We start from the raw sequence: 26,595 nt of genomic DNA on the forward strand, positions 1-26,595 counted from the left end.
GGGAAACTAACAGATGGGTGTGTGTCAGGTCCTTTAATATCCTTCCCCTGGTTAATCACATTCCATTTGGCTGCAAGCATTAGCTGTCTGTGTTTATGTGTGTAGGAGTGTGAAATGTAGCATTGGCTGTATTTCTAATTCCTTCTGCTTTCACTGCTGCTCCTATTTCTATGCTCTCCATCTGAGAATCTGCATCAGGCTGTCGGTTTAAGGTTACTTAACAGCATTCTGGGTGTATTCCAACGGGGAAGCATATACAGTGAAGTAAGAGAGAGAGTCACACAGAAAAGAGATGTACACAGCCAATGTATGGTGGCCAAGACAGGCAAGATCATTTATATTTTTTCTTCCGGTCTGGGATTAACTGTGTTATTAAACTACGCTGGAAGAAGCTGGTGAGGCAAGATTCAGAAGTTCACTTTGAAGAGTTTCATGAGTTTTGGGGGCATTTTTTTTAGGAATTCAATTTGTTTGTGTAGCTAAGAGCATTTACTGAGGGTGAAATTCATTGTCTGGCTTCATCCCCGCCAGAGCTGCTGCTGTCGCTATTTTAAAGACTCTTGTTGTTGTATGTGGCACAGATTATTTAACAGCATTTTCAACACTGCTAAAGTGACAAAACATACAAGTGACAGAACGCCTGAAACTAAATGACACACCGCATGTGGCCAAACCTGCACATGTATAGTACATGTAAGGAAGTGTGTGTACATGTGCAAGTCTAACCCACTTTTCATTTACAGTAAAAGCTAAAAGAAACATTATGAAGTTAGGAGTTCAGTGATTATAAACTCCAGCCTTTCATTTTTTATGCATCTGTGTGTGTCTGTCTGTTATTCCATGTGTGTGATCGTGTGTGTGTGTGTGTGTGTGTTTGGCATCTGTAAATCTAAATGATGTGTGTTGGCCAGTGCTAAAGCACTTCAGGATTTTTGTGTGTGTGCTGGAAGCATTAGCTGCTGTGTGTGGGAGTGTGAAATTCATCTCTGCCTGCTGCTGCCAGCGCTCTGGCTGTGCCATCATCATTTGCATTAGCGTTGTTCATCTCCCGCTTTACAATGAGTCATTCTAGCTGATTTCACAGCAGTGATTTACAGTATTATGAAAAAACCGCTGCAAATCGTCTGTAAAGATTAAGATTCTATTACTGTCTATCTCTCTTTTATTGGGTCTGACAAGTGATTCGCTATTGTATCATGACTGAGTGTCTGTGACTGTGTAGTCATTCAGAACTTACCAATGTTTGGAGCAACCAGCGCCACAGGGTTAAGGTAGGTGAGCTTCATGTTCTGGGCCAGATTCTGGGTGTACTGCTCCAGCAGCTCTGCCAGCTCAGCTGGACCACCGCCTGGGATGTGGTTCTGACTCTGAGTGAGAGCCCGCCAAAGCCCAGAGGTACCAGGACCCAGCAGCACACTGCACCCCCGGAGAATGTTCTGGAAGCAGTGGAAAGATGAACGATCAGTAAAAGTAAATAATTCTAAAAAATAAAATAAATACAAGGAGGTAATGGTGATCTGCTTTTCAGCAGGCGCTTCTTGTTGATTTTTTTTGAGGAGTCAGTAACCATATGTGCTGGTGTATTTGAGACAAGGGAAAAGAAAACAGTGAGCTATAAGGCAGAAAATGTAACTGATGGGTAAACATCCTCAATCAGGTAAGAGACAACAGGTAAAACTATATAAAGACTGGAAACAGATTTAGCCAAACATTTAAGTTAAACACTCTCACCAGGGAAAATCAGTTGCAGTGTTTTCTTCTATATAATTTATAATATAAATTTAAAACTCTGACAGTTGCCATTAATGTTTGTCTATTACAGCAGTGGTTCTCATACCAGGACTTTGTGAAACAGAACCTGCTGTTTTGCATGGTTACACCTGCAAGAGCAGTTGAGCACTGCATCTGTACGGCTTGGATGTGAGTACCCAATGGTTAAAATGAGACCTTGATCGGCTACTATCAGTTAATTTCTTTTGTAAATACTATGATTAAGGCAAAGGAGGAGTCAGAGGTGGGAAGAGGGAAGAAAAGGAGAAGTGATGAGATTGAGACTGTTAATAAGGGCTCACCAAAGGTCCAGAGTCTACTTCCAGACATTAACAAAGCTATGAACCAAATCTACAAAAGGAAAGAATGCCAGGGTAGTGAAGAGGGGACAAAAGTGAAGAAGTAAGGCTTCAGACAGACCTTGAGTGTGTTACTGATTCTAGTGGAGGAGAGAAGAAATCTGATGTAGGCCTCATTGTAAAACCTTATTAATGTGTCTTTGGATAAAAGCTTGTTATAGACGGTAAAGACTGCAAATGGCAAAATGTTCTGAACAAACAAAGAGTAATATCAGAGATTGAAAGAGAGAGAGAGAGAGAGAGAGAGAGAGAGAGAGAGAGAGAGAGAGAGAGAGAGAGAGAGAGAGCGCTCAATATGATTCCTTGCAGTCTGACTGCACCAGACCCAATAAAGCACTGCAATATCACATAATGCTCTGGGGAGCAAATGTACACAAGAAAGCCTACAGACACACAAGGGAAAGAATATACAGTGCAGTATAGTGAGAACATAGTGAATTGTAAGAAAGAAGGGAGGAATGAAGAGAGAATCAGAAACAGGGAGTGTGGATAAGTATATGGCAAGGAGGAAAAAATAAAGAGAATGAGAGAGAAGTTTATATTTGGCTCAGAGATGCGGGAAACCGAGAGACAGGTGGACAAGACAGTCGTGATGAGATGGAAAATGTGAGCGTGGAAAGGTGATTGTTGGGAGAAGACAGAGCACAGTACAAGAAGGGTGATTTGGTGGCATCAAAACACACAGACACTTAACAATCCAAGTTTTATTATATAATTTTCTTATCTTTAAAATTGCAATTTTGTTGAATCATGTTCAACAATTTATATCTATTTCTACATATTAGGCATGACATTTTGTGTGCTTTTGATGACTCTGATGATCAAATATGAACAATAATGTCCAGTGTGTCTTCATGATGTGATACAGTATATATACACTATATAGTGAAGAAAGTCAGCTCTAAGTATGACAAAAATACTGATACAGCATGAATAAATATTTTTTTTCAAACATCTACCCCTGCTTCCTGTGTTCTTAAAAAAAAACACATTAAACATGTCCAGTCCAGTTTCCAGTAATGGCTTCCTCTGATCATGTGGGCTTGTTGGGAGAAAATCTGGAACTCAAATACACAACTAAGATTGTAAATTAGCCATCTTTCTCCATGAAAAACGTTAAAGTGGATCTTAGGCTTTCAACCCCATGCAGGCTGTACACTGCAAGAGCTCATATGGCCTGTGTTTATCATTGAAAATACAACAGAGACTAAACAAAAGGAAAGCAATAAGAGTTTTGAAGAGGCAGCAGATGACAAGATTATAGAAAGAGAAGGAGGCACAGGGCACACAAATACTGAATGAGAGGCAGCCTGGATAAACTAATCCTAGTTAAATCAGTTCAACAAACAGATCATATGTGCCACTCCAACAGCAACAAGTCCATACTATATCCAAACTATTTGGAACACATTGTTTCTATCCCATTAGGTTTGTCAATTTAAAAAAAATGTTATTCTCCTCTTCTTCCACCCTTCATTTATGCTGTAGAGATCTCACTATAAGAAACAGTTAGATTATCAACTAAAACACATTTGGCAATTTTTTTTTGATATGTACTTGATGAGACATGAGCCCTATCTGGAGGAACAGTAGTATGTAGATGGTTGTATCACAGCTTGAACATGAAAGGGTTTCATCTTCCTGCATTCATCACTGCATTCCTAATGTGAAAACACTTTCCTTCCTGCCTTCCTTTGTGTCTCCTGCAGCCACAGGGCTCTCTTACCGCTGCTGTGTTACTATAGTAACTATATTCTACATTACCTATTCATCTGGCCTAATAGCTGCTGTTTAAAAACAAGGTGTCAAGCATTATCAGATTTTTTTTTCTATTGTGAGAAATTGGGCCGTCTCCACTTCAGTGCTGCTAAACCAGAGCTGCATCATTAAGAAACAATGAGATGTAGGTAGCACAACTGTTTTAGAGTCAACATGTTGAGGTCACAAGTGAGGCTAGTGGAGGGTTTTTTTCCCCCCAGAAAATGCAAGATAACAATAAAGATTATTACAGAAATATTGTGGAAACATATCTGCTTCATGAGGCTGTAAACCAGCTAACCAAATGATTTCCTGTCAGGTGAAGTAGTTAAGTGAAATGTCAGGTGGAAAAAGGTTTTCATTTCACTCGCTATAGGATGCTGTTAATTCCACTGTTGTGTTGCTATAGCAACTGTCTTTGTTGGCCAAAGATTGTGTATTGATCACATAAAGAACTGCACAGTATTTGGACTGAGGCACCAACTGTGATGTATTTGACAAAAAAATGTTCATGTTCATTTGAGATTGGTTATAAATGGGCTTTCCTTTAACAAAACTTAATTTAACACTGATTATAATGTCATCCTGTGCGTAAACAATCAAATCATACTCCAATGTGTTGGCATCCTTTCTCTTTTGTTCAGTGTCACAACTCGAGCCACAGTGTGTAGCCTATCTTGGAATTTAACCTGTATTTAATCAGATAATGTGAATGCTTTTTATGTTGTTGTTCACCTAAGAGGGAAAAGGACACTCTTCTCCCTTTTACCTATAGAATTTACAGCACAGAAGATATAATGTGACGACTGAGTCTGTTTCAGCACTGCAGGCTGTGGCTACTTATGCTACAGATGTCATCAGCTGGCTAAATCCTCACTGATAGCATCAATTATTAAATTAAATTATTAAATGCTTCCCTGTAACAACTGCAAAAAAATGTGAGAGCAACTGCCCACCATGACCCCTATTAACTCATCAGCTAAAGATAAATGGATTAAAATGTCAGGTAGTACGAGATTATCACTCATAACCACGAAACTACGTAAGTTCTGATAGAAATACTTCTGTTACTACTACTTCTAATAATACTATAATACTGCTTGTACACAATACAAAGCTGTGTACTGTAGCAACAATGTGTGTTTGAATGACAGCGAGAAACGCTGCACTAATTACATTTTAGAAATATTTAATATTAAAATTCTCTTCATGAATTTAAATATTTAAAGTATTGACTGCATCAATTTCATTTAACACAACATGCAATTTGTCAATTAACACAATGCAAGCCAGCAAATTGAACAGTAAAAGGTAAAGGGGGGTTCATTTTATATCCTCAGTTACTTACTTGTGATATATGGACAACTCATTTCCTGTCAGCCAAATCTGATGTATAAGCTAAATAATGAAAATGATATGGAGATGTCTATTAGCACCGTTATATCAAAACACAGACATGCTAAAATGATCCTGTGTCAGCTCCTGCGTCCTCAGCGGAGCAGCCGTATCAGGTAAAATGAGACAGTTTATATGGAGAAATGACATGTTGCAGTATTTCAGGAGCTGCTGTCACTGCATCACCATAGCAACATTCCCTAATCAAAAAAAGACATCTTGTTGTACTATTGACTCACTGGGTCTGTAACCTGTACAGGTACAGTATATGAACATACTTGTCAACCCTCCCGTTTTTCATGGGATTATCCTGTCTTTTACTGTTCGATCCCGTTCATCCGTTTAAATATTTTCCCGTAAATCTCCAGCATTTTTAAACTTTCCATAAACAAAAATAAAACACCGGATATATTTGAAATGAACGCTCCCCTCCAGTAAAGCTGATGGCAGTAAGTGGAACGTTAGCTGTAGAGGAGGTAGAGCAGCACAAGGTGTAAAAATGGAAACGTGAAAACCGAAAAAAGAATTATTTACGATATGTGAGTAAAGACTGTAACATACAGTAATTCTTCTGTATAAATGTTTTTCCCTTATTTCCCTTTTTTTTTCAAATACCAATGTTGACAGGTATGTATATGAAACATATGTACTGTTTTAGCAGCAGCTATTTTATGCCTATTGGCTTAAATATAACTTAAATATTATATAAATCATTAAAATATCCATTTGTGATGATAGAATATCAAACCCATCACATTTATTGTGGTTGGAGATGCTCTCCATAAACTACTACAGTGTTCTAAAATGTTGATCAGCTTGTTGGTTATACTTGTTTTGGGTGACAGTGCCATTGGCATTGTTCAAAACAGAGCTGGCTCACTTGCGGTGATGATTAGATGTTAGATGTTTAGATTTTCACGTGTTAAAATCAATTCACACTTCCCTATCTGGCCTGTCTTTCAAACAACCTTTCACAACTTGCACATTGGCTGTATGCTGAACATCATTTCACCACCAATTATCAAAACACCAATACAACTACAAATTAGGCAATTTCTAACCTCCTTCTCAGACTCTTAGTTTGTTATAGAGTAAATAAAAAAATAATCTCTATCTCAATCTTCTGTGGCAATGAGAATCCTAATGTCTACTCTTCCCAAAGGTGTCTCTTGGATTTGAACAGCAAAGTGAATCAAAACAGCCAATAAACAGCCCTTGTTAATGGCAAATACTATGTGTCCGTATGTTCCACCATTTGCCACTGCAAGAACATCTCAAGCTCTCAAGGCTTTAGCTACACCTGTCCCCTCCCTTCACTGCTCTCATCCTTTCACTGAAATGTATTAAAGAGTAAAAGAGTGTGTTTGGTAAAAACTGAAAAGGTTAACTGAATTATGTGTAGTTTTTTACCTCGTTGAAATGTGCATCCTGAGTAGCAGTGAGTCCAAAGCCGCTCTGTTGGGTCTCGAAGGTCAGGAGGCGGGACAGCAGTCTTTCGGCAATCTGCAAGTCATTGCCGTAGAGTCGGGTGGTTGCCTCAGTGACGTCCCGGAGCTGGTGGGCAAGTTTCTTCTCCAAGATGGTGTTCAACTCGGTTTCATTACGCTCCAGAGAATCAAGCTAAATATACAGACACCAACAAAACACGGAAAAGTAAATCTATCCTTTTTATACATATTTAAGAATTAATGGGATTTAATATTGTAATGATAAAATATACATCAACACTACTGCATGTCTACAAATAAGTATTGCACTGTATTATGGTATTGTACTGTAGTTCATATAAAGTTACTTTTACAAATAAAATATCTGCATGTCAGTATTTTATATCTGCATGCAAACAGCAAAATTTAAATTACGTCTTACAGAACCTTATGGATTTTGTATTTCTAAACAAGCACAAAGTTCCACTATCTATTAAAATAAAAATATCAGAATACTGCAATGGAAGTTTTTAATTTGCAAATTAAGAACCAACAGTTTGGAGGAGGATAAGGTAACAGACGCAAGCGCTCAGAACAAACTGATCTAACTTTTCAGCAAAAAGGGGGTGCTAACCATTTTTTCTACATTCTATCCAATTTTTTTGTTGATGAGTACATCTAAGATTTGGCCAGGATTCTGCACTTTTCATGTCAGGTACAAGTTACGGGACTCATGCAGCATGTGTTCAGATGTGTTTAATGGTGTTGAGTTAATACTTTACATACAGCAGCATTGAGCTCCACAAATGGAGGCGAGGTACAGTTGTAAAGGTCTGGCTCAAGCCATCCTCTCTCTACATCACAGTGTCTGATGGCCGCACCTGTAAAGAGGAGAAACAGGAAGTTTTCAAGTCTTTTGAAAAGGACTTGGCATGTATAAATTAAACTGAAGTTCAACACTGACATTAGGTCATATGTGAGTATGTCCGATATCTATGTGTTTTAATGCACTTGTGTTAGCCTGCATAACTGTGTACAGACCGACAGAGCCTTTGGGGCAAGGCACTGCAGCTGGCAGGTTGAACTTGGTCCGAGGCCACCAGATCCCCTGAGTGATGGTCTTTGGACAACCATCATAAATGACTGCAGAGAAAAAGAACATAATTTAAAATCATCCTCATCAGTTCGATTAGCTTTTCAATTCAAAACAACAAAAAGTCACTAATGATGGGGAAATGTTTTTCTTTGGAGTTGCAGGGAAGACAAAAAAAAGTGTGAGAAATAAAATAACAGCTACAAATTAAAGGACATTTGTAAAAAGAGGGAACTGGAAAGTGACAAAGCTTCACAGAAGAGAAAAACAGAGCTTCTGTATTATTTTAGGTGTAAACACAATTTTGATAAACATGACCATTTTGAAATACAGAATGTAAGAAGAAACTCAAATCCCATGATTACACACTTATTATCCATCTCTGTTTGTCTCAATGGATAATTTACTCATTTTTTTTTCTTACAGTTTTCTGTGCCACTAAAGAAACCAAGAATGTAACAATTTAGTTTTGAACAACACTGACAAAACTAATATTAAATTAATTCAAGGACCTGCAAGATACTGACACATTTTACCCAACAAAATAATGTAGTTGGTGGAAAAAGTCACATTCCACAAATTATTTGTCCCCCAGTCAATAACAAATATGTCATTTTAACACATAATCTCAGTACCTCCTGCTAGGCATGTTGCTGTTATTTTGGAAAGAACACAACGCAGGAGTGAGATGCTTAAGTTTTCCAGAGTCATTTTGAAATACCACACGGAGATCCGTCATTTCCAAAAGTTTGATCAAAATGTCTCAAACGAAATAAACACTCTCACCTTCACAGCCTGAATTTGTGACCTCAGCAAAGGGGTTGTCACATGTGTTGCACTGGCGACCTATCACACCGGGCCTGCACTGGCATTGGCCTGTCTCTGGGTCACATGATCGAGAGAAGGAACCCACTGGGTAGCAGTCACATGGCAGGCAGGTGTCAGAGGCCCGCACATGGTAGTGAAACTCCTATACACACACACACACACACACACACACATAGGGAATGCATAAGTAGTCACACAGATCAAACTCAGTCAAATGAATGTAAAATGTCACGGTCAAGAATAGTGTCAGCGATTACATCACCACATGCATTAGGGCAAGATTTGTACAATGACACAAAAGGGGTCATGAATATAACAGAGACATAATGTGTAAAAAACAGTGATAAAGGAAATCAGTTCATTCTATAGTTTGCTAAACTTCAGAATATATATTTAACACTGCATTTTGGAAAAAAAAATGATAGTGCTACTGTGGAGGTTGATGGTGCAGCATTAGTGTTTCATTCTTTAAAGCCCACCTCCACTCATAAATGTGTTGTCCTTATTATAACCTTACTTGGATGTTTATAATTTGTTTTCAAATCCATGTGCTGAGGGGGAAAGTTTCTCTGTGCTTACCTTGAATCTCAATTTAAGGTGAGCACATAAAAGCATGATTTTGTGACATCACAACCAATTTGGAAACCAATCGTGGTCCAGTATGCAACTTACAATGTCATGTGGAAACTTAAAACCTTCAATGCACATTCACCGAGAATGGACTTTCAGTGTACAACAGTTAAACTGGAAGGACTATATGTAATTTAAAAAGAAAACAAACTAGTTTGTGGAAAAAACAAATTACTGTTCCAAGCATTCGTAGTATGTTAATATGTCTGGAGGGGATGTTTAAGGAAAGCGGTTAATTAAAAAACACAAGAAGATTATCTATGACAAGACTGTGAGCCTTGAGCAACTTTATGTTGGATTTTAGTAATTCACAAATTCATAACTAATCTGCTGTTGCTTTATTGTCCAAAACATGAACAGTGCTCTTTTCTTCCAGTTGTACTGTACAGTAGATCGTTAGTTTTAGGTCTCAGAAATGCAGATGATCAAGTAGAAGTGATGATCAAGGGAGACAAAGGCTGATAGAAAATCCCCATAAAAAGATATTCATCTTTAACAACTTGTTGGGCAATCAATTATCTCAGCCAGGCATAAGCAAAAAGGAGTTGTGGTAACACGCAGAACATTGGTGTGATATTCATATGCCATTTGGTGAATTCAGCGCGAATTGCAATTTTGACCAATCACTGCAACTTTCCCGCAAATTTGACCTATCATCGCCATTACCTGCAAATCATTGTCACAGGTTAGCTTCTCACTTTCTTGTTTACAAGGCGCAGCAGTGATACCAATGTCTCATGTTGCTGACAATAAAAAAGGGCAGTGAAAAACAGGATCCGGATCTTCTTTACCAAAGCGGGGGTAAACTGTTTTGCCAAAGTGCAGTATTGTGGTCTAGCATAAGAGGAGAAACACTGCACGTTCTCTGCTTTACAATAAGTAAATTCAATAACATACTTCTATTAAAATTGCAAAAGATTTCACACACTTTACACATTTGGGCACCTGTGTGTATGTGAGTTTTACTGTACATGCATGACAAAACTTCTGCTCTACACAGAAAATGCAAAAACCACAAGTGTTTTTCATTTTTACTATCGGTGCATAGTTGCTGCTTCGTCTGCTTACTCAAAGACATTTGTGTACTGTATTGATATAAAAGAGTTTGAAGATCTTTGCAAGAATTCTTTGCTTTTGCAAGAGTTGTATAATGTTCAGTTTTTTGGTGTAAGGTTTTGTGCTTAGTGTGGAGGGTTTTGCAAAAATAGCCTATAGTTTCAAAAATTGTGCCTAAACAATCAGAAAAAACTATAAGATGTACACTGTAATACCCTTGACCTGAATGGTATGTATTTATATATGTATGTATGTAGGCTAAAAGAAAGCATTCTTACATTGTGCGCATGGCAAGCAGAAAAAAACATGCGCACATCAGAGATTAAAGATTAAGGTCAAAAGATCAGATTAAGCACAGAATACAACATTAAACAAGCTGGCTACACACAAACATATCAATCCATACTCACACATTCATGCAACACAGAAATGTCAATATGTAGGGATAATGATCGTATGATTGGTGTAGTGTGTTTGTTTGAGCCTGTCAGACCATCAGACTGTGAGAAGATTACTGTGTGTCTGGGTTAAACCAAAGCCAAAGTGATCTATAGAGTTACACCACTAAAGCTCTTCTAATCCTAACAGTATTAGTATTCAATGTGATGTAAAAAAAAAAAAATAGTCTTTATACTTTATACCATCAATAGAGCTTATTGTATCAATACAGTACACACAAACAGCAAGCATCAAACACCTAAGCTTTTTTTGTGTTTAGGGCAGAGCAGTTTGTAATAAAGTTTTGTCATGCATGTAGTTCAGTAAAACACACATACACACAGGTGTCCAAATGTGCACAGTTTAGATGTGTATTCTGAACACAACACACTATCAATACAAATAAGGGGAAAAGGGTTTTATTTTTCTCAACATGTTGGTAAATGCATTGGGTTCAAGTGTTAATTCAGAAATAGTGCTTCAAGAAGCCATGTGTTTAAGCAAGCAGAAAAAACTGTAATAATCAGATGCTGTTTCTGTCAGATTTGATCACATCTTCAGTATTGATGCACTGACCTTTACACCTTAGCTATAAGTAAAAACATGCCAAAATATATTTTTATCCACTTTGCAAGGTAATATACAAATTAGCACAAAACACCTTCCTGAAAGTTGCAGTGTGTGTGTGAGTTTAGTGGTTACCTTGCAGTGACAGTGTCCACTGGTCTTGTTACAGTTGGGGTCGAAGCCTTTATTGGTGTCACAGTGACATGGTCCACAGGTCGGAGATCCCCACCAACCCCTGGGACATTGGTGATCAATTCTACACACACACACACACACACACCAACAGGTAGTATCAGTAACACAAGTTGCTTGAATCAGTTTGGAGACAGAAAGCAACACAGCGTGTCAAAAGTATTTTATTAGTTCTTCAAAGCAACCATCTGTCCCTGTGATTTCCAACTAATGACAAACTAATCTGTGAGAACAAAGAGATGAAAGCAAAAGAGAGAGTGTGTGGGATTTAGATTGCTTTCTAAAAGTGCAGAATTTCTGCTCCAGGGAAATATACCTCAGATTTTATCACTCTGGTTTACTGTACATGACACTTACCTCCTTTGTTCTCTTTGCTCACATTTAACTAACTGTGCTCTCCTTCTGTTCTGAGATGAACACTTCTCATAATTAATGCAGATATGCGTGTGTATCTCTTTAGTGCTCCTTACGGACAGTTTAGCAGAGTAAATTCAGATATCAGTGATCTTAATAGAATATTAGGATTGACCCTATTTCTCCAGAGATTTTATTATTGCATCTCCCTCTGCTTTTTCATACTTTGCTTTTAAAAGATTGACTATCACTATTATCTTCCTGGTGAATTATGTGAGTTAGTAGGAAGTTAATTAGTCAAAGTTTTAGATTATTCATTTGAGAAGAAAGAGGGCAAACTACAGCAGCAATGAGAAGGAGGGAAAATTAAGAGGGAGAGCAGCTGAAAATGTGTGTCATTGCTGTGTCAATTTCACGGGCAGGAAGGAAGGAAGAGGTAACATCAGGGTCACGCTCTCTTCACACCCCTTGTTGTTGTGTGTATATGCATTCCGTTCCACAGTGGACTAGATGCAAGGCTGGAGATGTGGGACAACAAGGCAGAGCTAAAGCTACCAAGACACACACAAGCACACTTGAATAGAGCTTACCTGGGTTACAGGCAGCATCCCAGAGCTTTTGACTGTCTTGGCATCTCACAAGTAACACAACACAAACTGTAGTTTAAATTTAAAATTTGTGTCTGTCTGGCTGTCTGTCTGTCTGTCTACCTGTGTTGGCAGTACTGCCCATAGTGGTTGTCTCCACAGTCACAGATGTATCCATGTGAAGAGCTGGGCTTCCTGTGGCACTGAGCCTCGTTTTCACACGGATTCAGATGGCAAGCATCAGTGCAGCCTCTCCCATAGTAGCCTGGGAGGTGTGGGGAGAGAGAGAGAAAGAGAGAGAGAGTGATGGTAAAGAATCAATATCACAAGGTATTTGTGCAGTTGTTGACATTTCAACAAAAACGCAATTCAAAGTGATTTATACAAAACACTGAAGTATTATAGGGAAATTAAAAGGGTAAAAAAGGGTAAAATAGAAAATAAAAACAGAATAAAATAGGACAGTAAAAATTCCAATGCAGTGTTATCTGTAATCTACAGCCTTGATTTAATTAAAGGCAGGTTTGTTCCAGATATATGTAAGGCGTGAGGCAGTAACAACTGGCCCCAGTGCAGACTGTTATGGCCACTGGGCTCCCCATTATGAAGGACACGCGTACACACACACACACACACACACACACACACACACACACACACACACACACACACATACAGTGTGCTCATGTCTAGAAGGTAAGGTGTCAAGAAGTTAACCTTATATCTTAAATTTGTGTGCGTTGTTTCCTCATTGTGCACGTTTTTTTCAACTGATAAGATTAGATGCAGTAAATACCAAATCTCCTTAAATTAATTTATTTCCACATTTGCATTTAACAGTTCTCTTTATGTGCTTCTCTCAAATGCCGACACACACTACTTCTGCAGCTGTATTGTGTGCGCCTGGACGCAGTAAAGTATCATCATGTGATGGATTTTAGAGTCGGAATGTGTCACCTAGACAATAAGAAAGTTATAGACAGTCATAAGGAGCATTACCAGAGCTGTCATTGTCAAAATCCTTAAAAGTCACTATAAACAGCTGAGTGCAGGGGAGGTTTCCACAGTGCTAAAATGATGCGATCTTTTTCGGGGATTATAAGTACAATAACCTCCCGAATCACGGCAACCACATTCTTCTTCAACAGAGACACAAGAGATTATGGTGAATAGGAGAGAAAAGCTGGCTACTTAAAAACACCACCATTTCCTGAAAGCAGGCCAGCTAAGGCGCACACACAGTTTAATACCCACAAACACATCCACACAAACAAGTGCCTTTTAAACAGGGGCAAAGCAGCCACACCAAATCCCTTGAAAAAGCATTTTTAACGTTTACTCACCTATTTGAATGTCGTCCAACGAGCCTAGCATTGAGCAAAATCTTCAACATTTTCCTTCTAAATCTAAAAAAATCTTATTCGGGAGCTTTGTGACCCTCTCCTCCTGTTCTTTTGTCCCCTGTCTCTTCTTGAAACAACTTTCATGTTTGAATGGCATGACTTCTTGCATGTGCTCTGCTACTCTACTTGGCAGATTTTGTGTTTCACCCGCTTTCAACTATAGGTAAAGTCTTGTCGTCTTGCCACATGATCAAATAGAAACTTAAAACTAGTAAACCGTACACATATTACCCAGCAACCATCATCGCATATGTAGCTAATGTGACACGAGAAGAAGAAAATCAGACAATATTCATTCTGTGGAATCTGTGGAATTGAACTGATTATTTGGTTGTTTGGTTGTTTTTTTACTGCTTGCTACAGACTTTTGTGAGTACAACTACTGACTGACACCATGGCAAAGGGGGATATGCACATTTGAGGGTATATATACCACTTGATCTACATATGTGTTCAATGGTAGGAGGAGCACCAGGAATTTAATGCTGCATAATGACTTGATGATGTGATGGTAGGCCGACTTTGTAATTGTCTTAATGTGGCTACCTCAAGATTTATGGCTTGGTTGTGGTTTTTAACATTACCAATTTAAGCTGAGCACTGACTTTTAATCATTCTTCCTTAGCACTAAAAACAATGACTTCAGTTTTATCTTTGTTTAACTGAAGGAAATTCTGGCACGTCCAATTGTTGATCTGTTCAATACAGTTACTCAGCACTTATATGGGATCATAGTCCCCTGGTGATATGGTTATGTAAATCTGTGTGTCATCTGCATAATTATGGTAACATATTTTGTTGTTTTTCATAATCTAAGCCAATGGAAGCATGCAGATGTTAAACAGCAGAGGCTCCAGAATGGAGCCTTGGGGAACTCCACAAGTCATTTTTATTAGGTCAGATGTGTAAATACCTATGAGCCCACCAACAGCCCTGTAGGATGTTCTGTTCTCAAGCTGTGGGCCTGTAAAGCATGGGAGTGATTTTGGTCATTTATATTGACTGTTTTTATCAATATTTCAATGTTTTGGAAGCTTTATGTTATTTGGAACCTTAACAAGAGCCGTCTCAGTGCTGTGGTGTGGCTGAAATCCAAGAAAGCACTAAGCTGTAGAAAATATTTTACAATGATTTTAAATAAAAATGGGAGATTTTATATGCACCTATGATTGCTTATTAGTGTCGTGTATATGTTGTTCTTTTTTTTTTAAAAGAGTGACTTGATGAATAAAACTTTCAATAAATGTTTTTTAAAGTGTGTAAAGAAATCCAAAATGGTCTCGCAATCACCGTGCACAAAAACACACATGACTCGACTATCAGTCTACTATAAGCAGGACTTTATGATTCTGATTCAACTATGTAAATCCTTAGTCGGGGACAGCCCTAGTTAATAGAATCGAATTGTGTCATGCTATTTGAATTGATTTCAAATGGACACAGAGGCAACACATATCCTGTACCTGCCGGGGAGGCACTGATTGCATGTCTGATTTTTTTAATTTTATCTCTGAATAACGAGGCAAATTCATTGCAGGCCCTGGTGGATAGAAATGGTGGTCGACAGTAGCAAACAAGGCACGTAGATTATTATTGTTTTTGGTGATGTCAGAGAGGATTGACCACGTTGCATTTCTTAATTATAAATTATAAATGCGAAGTCTCTCTTTATAAATGTCATATTGAACCTGGAGATTTGTTTTCCGCCACCTGCGTTTAGCTTTTTGACGCTCTCTTTTTGAGTTCTTACCAGCATGGCATTTCTCCATGGACCTTGACTGGTGCAATGACATCAATAACATTTGCAATTTTAGAATTTAAATTATCTACAAGCTCATTGACTGAGACCCATGAGAGGGCGGGTGTGGAAGAGAAAGCTTGAATAAATATTTCACTGGTATTTTCAGTGATGTGCTGTTTTGTGATTACCATTCATGTGCACAGAGATAGAAAGAAAAGAAAACACTTCAGAACTTTTTTAATATTTAACTAAAACCACAATCTCTCCATATATTTAGCAGTGCTTTGAATTGACTAAACAGAAAACAGAGCTACTGTATAAAACATGTTTAAATGCCTGGGACAAATACTGCAAAAAAGACAAACAGAAAAGTTCAAAATGAAACACTTCCTAGTTACGTTGGAGAAGAAAAAACAGGAGTATGCAGTATGCTTCTTGTAAAAAAAAAAACATTTTTCCGAACAGAAAGCTTTAGTGAGAAGTTTTGTTAACTTTTTTTAATTGTCAAAAACAGAGAATAAAAGAATAATCTGTTTTTGTGATTTAAGTTGTTCCATTTAAAAGAAAACAGTCTGAAGAATCCAGCTGTCAAGAACCAGGAACAGTCATGTTTACAGAATAACTAAAAATGAGTTTCTTTTAAAAGGCCCTGACGACCTATTTTCTAAATCAGCTTACTCTGTTATGAGCTCTGGAGTCCACCATGAACATGCAATTCTCTGCCAAAGACTGTTTTTCTACATTCTACATTTCTACATTTCTGGGTTTTGTCTGTTTTTCTGACTCACTTGGAAAAAGGTAACGTCATAAACTGCATGCACCAGTCAGAGTTGAGCAACATTTGAAGTAAAATGTGATGACAGCTGCTTATGTCGCCTGGTCACCGTCGAACTAACCGGATTAAACCACACCAACACAGTCCTGATGAAGCAGATTAGCTGAATTTCTGAAAACTTAAGTCTTAATAAATTATAGTAAATAAACATTTTTTTCCAAACCTCAAAATAGTTTCAAGAGACTTCACAGTAAGTAAACTTGAGTTAATTATACTTCTTCTTGACCTAAATATCAGATAAGTGTATCTGTTTGATATCCCAGTCTTTTACCATTGGAAATAATGCAAAAAAATAATTAGACAGAAGATGTGACAACATATGAGGAAACATGCACTCACAATGATTAACTTCCCTTGCATGTACAATCAGGAAACAAAAGCACAACAGTGAACCATTGAAATCTAAATATGCAGCCACTCTATTAGGCTTAGGAAGTATCTATTTTGCATACCTTAATACATTCCTGACATTTCACCGGGGTATATGGTGTATGTTTGTGTAAAAAAAAACACAAAAACACCTGAGCTGGTGGTGAGAAAAGTAATTGGAGCATGTATACTATTATCTTGCCTACAGTGCTGTGTATCTAATCTAATGCAATTAGCCAACAAATCTTTCTGGGTTTAAATACTTCTGGCCCATAGAATACTGAATACAGTAGACAAGAAATGAACACCCTTATTCCATAGATTATTGCTGTAGGACCCGATGACACTTGTTGGCACAGCGAATACCACCACAGCAGTGGGCTGAACTTAGATGATGTGCGGCTGGTTGGCAGCTGCTGGGCAGTTAAATAGAATCATGTGGCTAATAAACTGTTTTCTTAAGGTAAATATTGCACACAGCTTTATCATCAGGACTAAACCCAAAATACTCCCAAATGGGTGGCAGAGGCATTTTTCTTTACATCTATCACTCTTTACTTCTATCAGAGGGATCACTTGATAAATTGGATGCCTGTGTAGCTACTGTGGATCAGCCACCAGACGACGATAAAGACCGTCTGTTCCAAAGCAATACTTTTCTTCTGCTGCAGTTTCCGCCAAAAACAAAACTGAAGAGTTCAGAGGGATTGCACAATATCCAAGATGGGCTACTTTTATACACAAAACAGCAGTTTTTGAACTGAAAACAGTGAAAACGGCAAAAGTAAGTCAGTGGTTGTAATTGTATGTGTAGTTATTGTTATCCAGTTATAAGTCTGTGAGTTTGTTGATTTGATTGATATGAGTTACACGGCTGATCAGAGCTGGAGCTAGGTATGTGAGCAAAATTTTCAACATTGTTAAACACTAAAATCTTCTTACATTCTTGGTCAATAGAAGCAGATTTGGCTCATAGCCAGGCGGTTTACAGCGAGTGACTTGTCAATCACACACTCCGCATCAGACATAAATAAACGGTTGAAACACAGACAAAAATCATGTAGGCCGATAGAAAACATGCGACACAACGGCAAGATGGTGCTGAAAAGTTAAGAGAGAGAAAAGGAATTCGCCTGAGGCTTACTATTTGTTTTATAGCTATGCCCGACGGTGAATCCAGAATTTTGCCGGTGAAATTAATCTTGGCTTTCAGTCAGCAGCTACCAGCTGTTATTTATTCAGGAAATAGGTTAATCGTTTTTGAGATGCACATGGGATAGAGAGAAAATATGGATTGATAAAACAGTCCTGTTGGCTTTACGCATGATGCAGCTTCCTCTATGTAGGTTTTCCATGATTCAACAAGGAGCTGCTCAGGCGTTACTGCCACAGTCATTCTTTGCGTTGTAAAGATTATGTTCATAGATGCTTTAGGAATAATCAGATTGTATTGGCTGATTGTGCTATTGCAAAGCAAGTGGTTTGGTTGGTTACGTGTTCATAATAAGAGAGACAGGCAACAACAATAGGTTGGGCAGCTAGCATAATATTTTAAAGTGATCTTAACAATACATTTATGGAGTATGTATTGATAAGGAAAAAGGAAAATAATTGTATTAAACAGAAATAGCTAAATTACAGATAATAAACAAACAAAGCAAATTGCATTTCCTAGAATTAACCACGTTGCACAGCAGATGAAATATATTATTAAATATTTTATACTTTAATTGAGTAGTTTGTCAAGGTTTGTAAAGATTTTGAGTACTCTACCTGTCACCGGCCAGCGGCACCAGTACTAGGGCTGAAGTGGTGAACATGAGACAGACAGCAATAGGCAATAGATGAGGACAACAGCAAAACAGAGTCAAAGCCGGCACAGCCCAAAGCACTAGTTTATGGTAAGATTGATGATGATATGGCTTATTTATTTATTCATTGTACTCAAGGACTTAGATGAGTTGATTTCTTTACTAGGATAGTTAAACAGGTGCTTCTAGTTTTGAAAAGGCTCATTTAGTTATGTACTCTACTTGCATGAAATTCTCACGAATACAGGAATAAAGGTCTCTAAAGAGCCAGAGCCCCCAACAAATGCTTTGTTGGGGGCTCTGTAGTAGAGTGGGCTGATCAGGGCCATTTGTTTGTCCTTGTCTGTGACCATCCTTAAAAACTTAAAGCCTTAAGTTAAAAACGTAAAACTTAAGCCTTAAAAACGTACGTCCTGAAGTGTGTATGTGTCACAGCTACGTGTCCATAAACAATTTAATAGTAGTCAAAATGTTCACACAGAGTTTAGCGTCCTGCAGTATTTTAAGAGGAAGGGGACAGCAGTAGGAGAGTAGGAGTAGAAAAAACTATGGAGGATGAGTTTGTAAGTTGTATGGATAGCTAGTAGACATAGTATATTCTAAAACTTACATACTAAAAATACTTTGTTAGGCCAATAGCATGTCATCAGAGTTTGCAGGGAGAGTCAGGGCCAAGTGAGACACAGGAAATATTACAGACAGCTCACAAGTGTAACATTAGGATAACGAAATACATTTGTACTGTGGCTAGCTGCATTAACTAGCAGCTGTTACATGGTTTTAATGCCCCTGGCATTTCAGCGTCTCCTCCAGGTTCAAACTCGCTCCAACGCCCCTGCTTTCCGCGAAACTGAGATTATTTTATAACTGACAGACACACATTGCCAGTATTTCAACAGGAAAAAAGCAGACTTTAAAGCGAGGAGGTATCTATGGTTGTTTTTCCGGTGGTGTTGTTCCGCAAAAAGAAACAAACAACAGAAGCATTTTTCGTAACACCCCCAAGTCGCCTGAGGAAATCACAAATTACATCTATCAGAACCTAGATGGCAGCCGTGAATACCGGAGACAGTCGCGCACATAAAGTGGTCAGGCGGTGGTGTAGGATGAGATGAGAGCTATCTGGATGGCAATAACTACAGGCATGTACAGTGTTTAATCTATGTTGTGACATAAGCTCATTTAGATGCTTGGTGTTTGATGTGTGTTTGGTATGGATAAAAATGGTTGGTTTGAGATTCTAGTGGAGCCTCCTAGCTTCACGGAGGTGTGTAGCATGGATAGGGTGACAAAATACAAGGATCAGATATAGATTTTGCTTTCTCATTTGCATTTTGCGCGAAAATCAATCATCGTCCCCGGTACCAGGGACTTCAGGGATTAACCTAACTTCAATGAGGACAACAATCTGGCCCTATTCATGAAATGTTCACAGACTTTGGAAGCACAAGATATGACTTAAGTGGGATTGATTCATATTTTCTTATTTCTAAAATGTTAAAAACAAAATGTGGACACAAGCAGCACATTTATTTAAACATGTTTAGTATTAGTACTTTTTAACAATATCAATTAGTTATTTAATCATATATCAAGTGTCATAGTCACAAGTTGTCATTTGTTATTTTATATCGACTGGTTGTCAATTAAATTATTATTAAAAAAGAATTTCAATGCAATCCCCAGACACTCCACACAAATACACCAGCCAGCTTATATGGTTATACAAGCACATGAAACCCCTGTTTACTGTAATAAATAAAGCAGAGTGCTTCACTCTTTTACTTTAAAACCATCATCAGGAGTAGTTTGATGTCAGAAGCAACAGCAAGAGTAACCTTACTCTTAAATGTGTTAAATATCAGTGGATCTTTTGTTGTTAATATTTCAAATAACATTTGTCATGTTAGAAAACTAAAGATGTCCAGATAATCTTGTCTCCAAAGTACTGATAAAGAGATCACATCAGAAATTATATTAACAATGCAATTATATTATACAAAGATACTGAATTGTCTGGAAAGGTTTAAACTAAAGTATGTACATGTATTTATTAGGGTTGTGTATTGTTTGGGTTTTTTACGATTTCTGTGCCAAATTAATACTTTTACAATGGTTCCAGTGCCTAAACGGTGCCTGAACCGATACTTAAAAAACACACACACAAAGAAAACGGACATTAAAGACGGGATTTTTGGTACCGGGTTTCGATACCCAACCCTAGTATCAAACAAGGGAAAATGTGTGGTTTATGTTCAGCATATACAACATGAATTCATATCATATCAAAACTAACCACACATTTAGAAACACAAAAGAAAATGTGATCTTTGCTCGAAGATATTACATTTGCCCACAGCGTCACAATGATCACTTTCTCGCCAATAAAAATCTCTGCCTCAAATACAGTCACCTCCCCTCCTTCAGCAAGCTAGTTCTGCTTTCAGGTCGCCTTTTTAATTTAAAAGCATTGAAGGAAGTCTCCATTGAAGTGTGGAGTGTGCAGCTTGTTGAGGTCTGCATTCCTCCCTCTGGAGCTGACAAATTGACGAACACATCTATAGAAAACACAAACCACTCTGCTTTTGAAGCCTGTGGCCTTGGCTGCAGCATTAGACACACACAAGATTTCCTATGACTCCAATTATTAAATATCACTCTCTCTAGCTAAATTCCGCTTTCAAACTAGAAACCCACACATACTGTAATTTTCAAAAAACGGATACTGGCCTTGCTGTGTTCAGTTTCCAAATATTTGTTTCACTTTTTTTTACATTCAAATAAACACACACAGGTATGATTGCAGGATTAAACAAACACACACACACACACACACACACACACACACACATTCATCTTCTGTCAGCCCTATACATCTTTACACTTTCACCATGGCAACTGAAAGAGAGAGGCGACGATAGCCTTCACTGTTTTGAGATGCTTATAATGACACTGGCCCTGTCACAACAATGAGAGAGAGAGAGAGAGAGAGAGAGAGGCTTGAGCCTGTAAGAGCTGTGTATCTTTCAGTCACGGTCCAGGAGCTTTTGCGTCTCTAGGCACACACATCCAGTGTGACTCACAGTCTGGCTTTAGAGACTTTGTTGTAACACAACATCAGCTTGACTACTACATAAGACTACAATCAGGAAAAGATGAGTGTGTTCACTGAACCACCCATTCATCCCCTGTGCATCCAACCATTTTCTTCCTGAAATGTGTTGGTGAGAAAAAGAATGTTAGCAGTGAACATAGTCTAACTGTGTTATGTGAAAGTGGTCGCACACAGTGACAAAACACATAAAATTATCATTCAACTACAGTATGCAGCTCTACAGGACCTTTTCAAGTCATTGTTTTGGTTTTACGGCACATTTACTGTATGGTTCAGCCTCACCCCTTTTTAACCTGAGGATATGCCAACAAAATCCCTGACTTTGTGCAAGTGAATTTATTTTGAAGGCAATGGGTAGTCACACGAAATATTGATTTGATTTAGATTTTTCTTTTGTTCACTCACTTTGTATTTTGTTAATTGATCAGTATAATCTATTAGCATGTCTATTTCTGAAAGCATTTTAACTTTACAGCATTTTCCCACACCTGCCTAAAACATTTATTCAGTACAGTACATATAATTATTAGGGCTGTCAAATTGAATGTGTTCATTTAGTTGATTAATTTTTAAATTAATGCATTACAAACCATAAATTAATGCATTTAATTTGATGATCTGTTATTTTAGACTAAGTGATAAGAGTGTGTTAAATTATTTAAATAGCTGTTCTGGTCTGATCTCAGGCTTGGTGAATGGCTTATGTTATATTAAAAAAAAAGTTTGGTGGAAAAACGTCTGCCACCTTTAGATATTTCTGTTCAATACTTTACTTATGTGCAACGATAATGTAATGTTTTTCAGTTAAAATATCTTAATATGGGGATATTTTCAAGTATATATTTACATTGTTTGAAATTTAATTAGCTTATATGTGTCCATTTATTTCTGCCGCCCCTTAAAGTCATCCTCTCGCCATCCCATGAATATTTCTGAAGATCCGCTCCTGGTTGGATCTAAGTAAACAATTGTTGGGGGTGTAAAAATGCTCAAACAGGGAGTTTTATTTGGGAATTGTACAAGAAATACTCCAAATAGAACAACAAAATACTTTAGCCATGCCCTCTAAAATGACACTGCTAATTTCAGCAGGTCGATATTAGTGTTTATTCTCAGATATCGACCAGACAGTGTGGGTGGGGTTTGACTGTAAAAATGTTGTAAAAAATTATCTTATTTATATCTTGACAATCGTTTAAGTCAAAAACTGTGCCAGTGTGCACTGAGTAATTGTAAAAGCAGGTAGAATGTACTTCAAATAACAGATTTTTCATGTTTAAAAGAAACTCACTATATAGCCACAATACCTACACATTTCTTTTTTTTTTTTTTTTATCAAACCTGATCAATAAATGACATTTCTAGGTGACATAGGGAAAGTTTTGATCAGCAACACAGGAAGTAGAGCTTGAAACTCTGGGTCTGGGTACGAGCTTATAAAACTGCAGCTGAACAACATACCCAAACAACAGCCTCATATAATGCACTTTTCTGACAACTCCATCTGAAGAAATTATTGAATTATTTGAATTATTTTAATGCCTCGAAACAAAAGCAGGAAACACCGATAAATTACTCATTACTACAGTAACAGTTGATATAAGAGTTCTCCAACCCTGAGCAACACTGTTTTTTACATGCGATTGAGTTGGTTTTGAAATCATCTCAGGGAACTCAAGCAGACATAAATCAACATGGCTGCCATTTATTATATTAAAATACATTTTTCACTGCAGTGAATTACCCTTTAGCAAGTGTCAGCAACTGTCACACAAACATACAGACAAACAAAGACTAACTTATATACGGTATACTCACCGAGAAATACACAAACACTCACAGTAAGTGGATGAGAGAGCAGATGTATCGGTGCTTTGTCATGCAGAACCTTGCCTCAGTGTGTGTGTATACTGTATTGTACTGTAGTGTGTGTGTGTGTGTGTGTGTGTGTGTGTGTGCGCGTGTTTTTAGAAGGCTGTAGCGCACGAATCAGAGGTGTTATCAGTTCCTTGACCAGACCCATTGGGGTTGTTTCAGCACAAGGCTGAAACACACACATGCAAACACACAAATGAAAGGGAATTATTTAGAGTGCACCTCTCTGTTATTTTTTTGGCTCTCTGCTTTTATTAAACTTTGATTTGATTTGCCTTTAAGCAGCATTCATTGTATAACAGTCTACATTTTTAATGCTCATTGTTCTGATGTTAGAAAGTTAATGAATATATGTGTGTGTGAAACAATCAGTGCATGCACATGAACTTTGCGCATGTGTGTGTGTGTGAAGGCATCAGTGTGTGTAAGTATACCCTCTCTGCATGTGTGCGCCATGTTAATAAGTCAAGGTGTTAGCATTAGCTTGCGGGCTGGTGCAGGATGCTACAGGGATAGTAGCGTCACTCTGCTTCCTCTCCATTGTTGTCAGGCCTGAGGCTCTCTCACTCTCAAGAAAAACTATATCCTCCACGTTACACACACTCTCATTCCTCTTTCACTCCCTCCACCTCTGCTTTAATCTTATGGTCTTATTTTCAAACTTTTCTTTCTTGAAAAACTTTCCTTTGATTCTCTTCTGTCATCTGGAAGTAGAGGTAGCAGCCAATGGCAGCAGTTCACGTTTAGTGCTGAGGTAGTTCTACCTTACATGCATGCATTTCCAAATTGCAGCTGAAACATACTGCATGACATTGACTCACACTGCTGGCTTGCAGCTTATGGTGCCGTTTGTGGATGAAAAATAGAACCTAGGTGTTCTATTTTGCTCTTCTGTGTTTTGTGTCAGTAAGTTGGCTTGCCAATTATGCCTTAATTCAAGTGGAATTCAGCAACACGCCAACATTTCCAGTTTCAGCCGCAAATGTCTGACAGGCCATGAGAGACAACTGCCAACTTTTTATTTTAGTTTGGAGTGAGATTCGGTATCTGAGAAGTGCATTTTATGAGGGGTTAGGGCTATGCAATATGACGATATATATCGTTTAATGATAGAAAAACTATTTCTATTGTTCTATTGTTCAAAATTATGCTCTACGTTTATTTTGTTGTGTCACGAATTCCACACTTTACAGTAATATTTCCGCGAGAGGACGTTGCTTTGCACCGCGTTTTAAGTTGGATTTTTGAACTTTGATCTACTTAAAATTAACTTCACCGCGGTCCGTTCCTCCACACCTGCCGATGTTGGAGGGAAGAAATTCCAACAGTAATTCATGATATTATTATTGAATTTACAAAAAATATTCTATATCTTACTCATCATATTACTCATATTACCTCATCATCCTCACCTTAATTTGGAGACCAAACCTAACCAGAGTATCTGGGATATGGATGCAGATTCATAAGTGGAGCGCCCATCAGCCATCTCTTAAACACGGATGACATCAAGCTGTATGCCAAGAGTGAATGAGACACTGACTCACTGTTCCACCTCATCAGGATCTACAGCTAGGACATCAGGATGTCAATCAAACTGGGTAAGTGTGGCTGCATGTTTGCAAAGAGGGGGAAGGTGATCAGGACTAAATGGGTGGAGTTACCAGAAGGCCGGATAGCAGACATACAAGACAGCTACAAGTACCTGGGTATCCGACCAATGGGAGCCATGATGAGGCAAGGAGGTCAGCTACAACCCAATACCTCCAGAGGGTGGGTAAGACACAGGTTGAGATGTAGAGAAGGAAGGTGATGGATGCTAAGAAAGTAGCTCTTGTCTCATCTCTCCTTTAATCTTAAAAATAAGTAATCTGCTTTATTCATCTCTGCTTGACTGGTCTAGTCTGTTTAATCAATGCAGTAGAACTGAACTGCAGCTGCTGCATCAGAAGCTGCTAATATAGTTCCAAATAAATACCAAATATCACTCTTCAACCTCTGTTGTGTGTGCGCCTGTCATGTTCACTTTCTCTCGCTTCTATGATTTGTGCGTCTGTGTGCACATATGCCAGTTGTGCGGGAATCTATTCCCAAACATGTCACCAGAGTTTTCAGGCTGTTTGACTTGACTTTCTTCTCTTCTTTCCTCTTGCCTCAAAAAATCTAGTGTTGTTTGTACACTATTTCTGTCACCCGCCTCTTTCTCTTCATTAATCATTAACATTTTCAGTCTCTGTTCCTCCTCTGCCTTGTTTTCATCTTTCCATTGTTCTTTTTTCTTTTCTTCCTAACACTACTTCTCTTTATACAGTATATTTTTTTTACTTCTCCTCTCATTCTCTTTTAATCAGTTGGAAGTTTTTTCTTCCACATTAATTCTGCCTCATTATATTCACCTGACTAAGGAGATTTTGGAAGTTAGCCTACAGTCAGTCTCTTTCTCTCTGTGGATGAGAACTAATTATGCATTCCCAAATATCTGTTTAACCCAGTTAGAGCACTGGCAGACTCCTACGCAGATATGGCCAGGTTGTTATTCCCTTTTTCTCTCTCTCTAAGTCAGCTGGCTTTTTTCAACTTCTCCTCTCACACCTCTTTTCTTTATATGCCTAGTCCAGGGTATAAAATATTATGACCACTTCCCTGGCGCAGAGTTTAGCGCACATGCAATTTAACTTGCATGACTGAAGTGGAAAATTGTTCTTGGCTGTCACACAGTTTTTTTTTTTTATGTATTCATTGTCAAAAGTCAAAACACTATGAGATGCAAGAGATTTGCAGTCATGATAATTGTTCCTAGGCTTAAAATCCGTCTTTAATTTGTTAAGCCATACACAGTAATAAATTGGCAAAAAAAATTTGTATTATCATTTAGCTCCAATTTCTTTATAAATTGATGAATTGTTTAGCCTGTAAAATGCCCCCAAAAATGAGTAAAATGCTGATCATAACATAATCTTGAAATCTAAAACAAAAAATAGTAACCAAAACA

At 38.0% G+C, this 26,595-nt stretch overlaps 1 protein-coding gene across 1 annotated transcript in view; it reads right to left on the reverse strand.

The window, feature by feature from the left end:
• The window catches only part of celsr3 (cadherin, EGF LAG seven-pass G-type receptor 3), a 123,977-nt gene that overhangs the window by 28,213 nt on the left and 69,169 nt on the right, over nucleotides 1-26,595 (reverse strand). The window contains 7 exon segments of the mRNA XM_038723767.1: nucleotides 1,238-1,436; nucleotides 6,693-6,902; nucleotides 7,496-7,590; nucleotides 7,751-7,852; nucleotides 8,589-8,772; nucleotides 11,457-11,577; nucleotides 12,578-12,719. Coding sequence (XP_038579695.1) covers nucleotides 1,238-1,436; nucleotides 6,693-6,902; nucleotides 7,496-7,590; nucleotides 7,751-7,852; nucleotides 8,589-8,772; nucleotides 11,457-11,577; nucleotides 12,578-12,719 — 1,053 coding nt within the window.

The sequence above is a fragment of the Micropterus salmoides genome, unplaced genomic scaffold, assembly GCF_014851395.1.
Source record: "Micropterus salmoides isolate LMB-PRFRI ecotype aquatic unplaced genomic scaffold, ASM1485139v1 Ms_hic_scaffold_16, whole genome shotgun sequence".
NCBI lineage: Eukaryota > Metazoa > Chordata > Actinopteri > Centrarchiformes > Centrarchidae > Micropterus > Micropterus salmoides.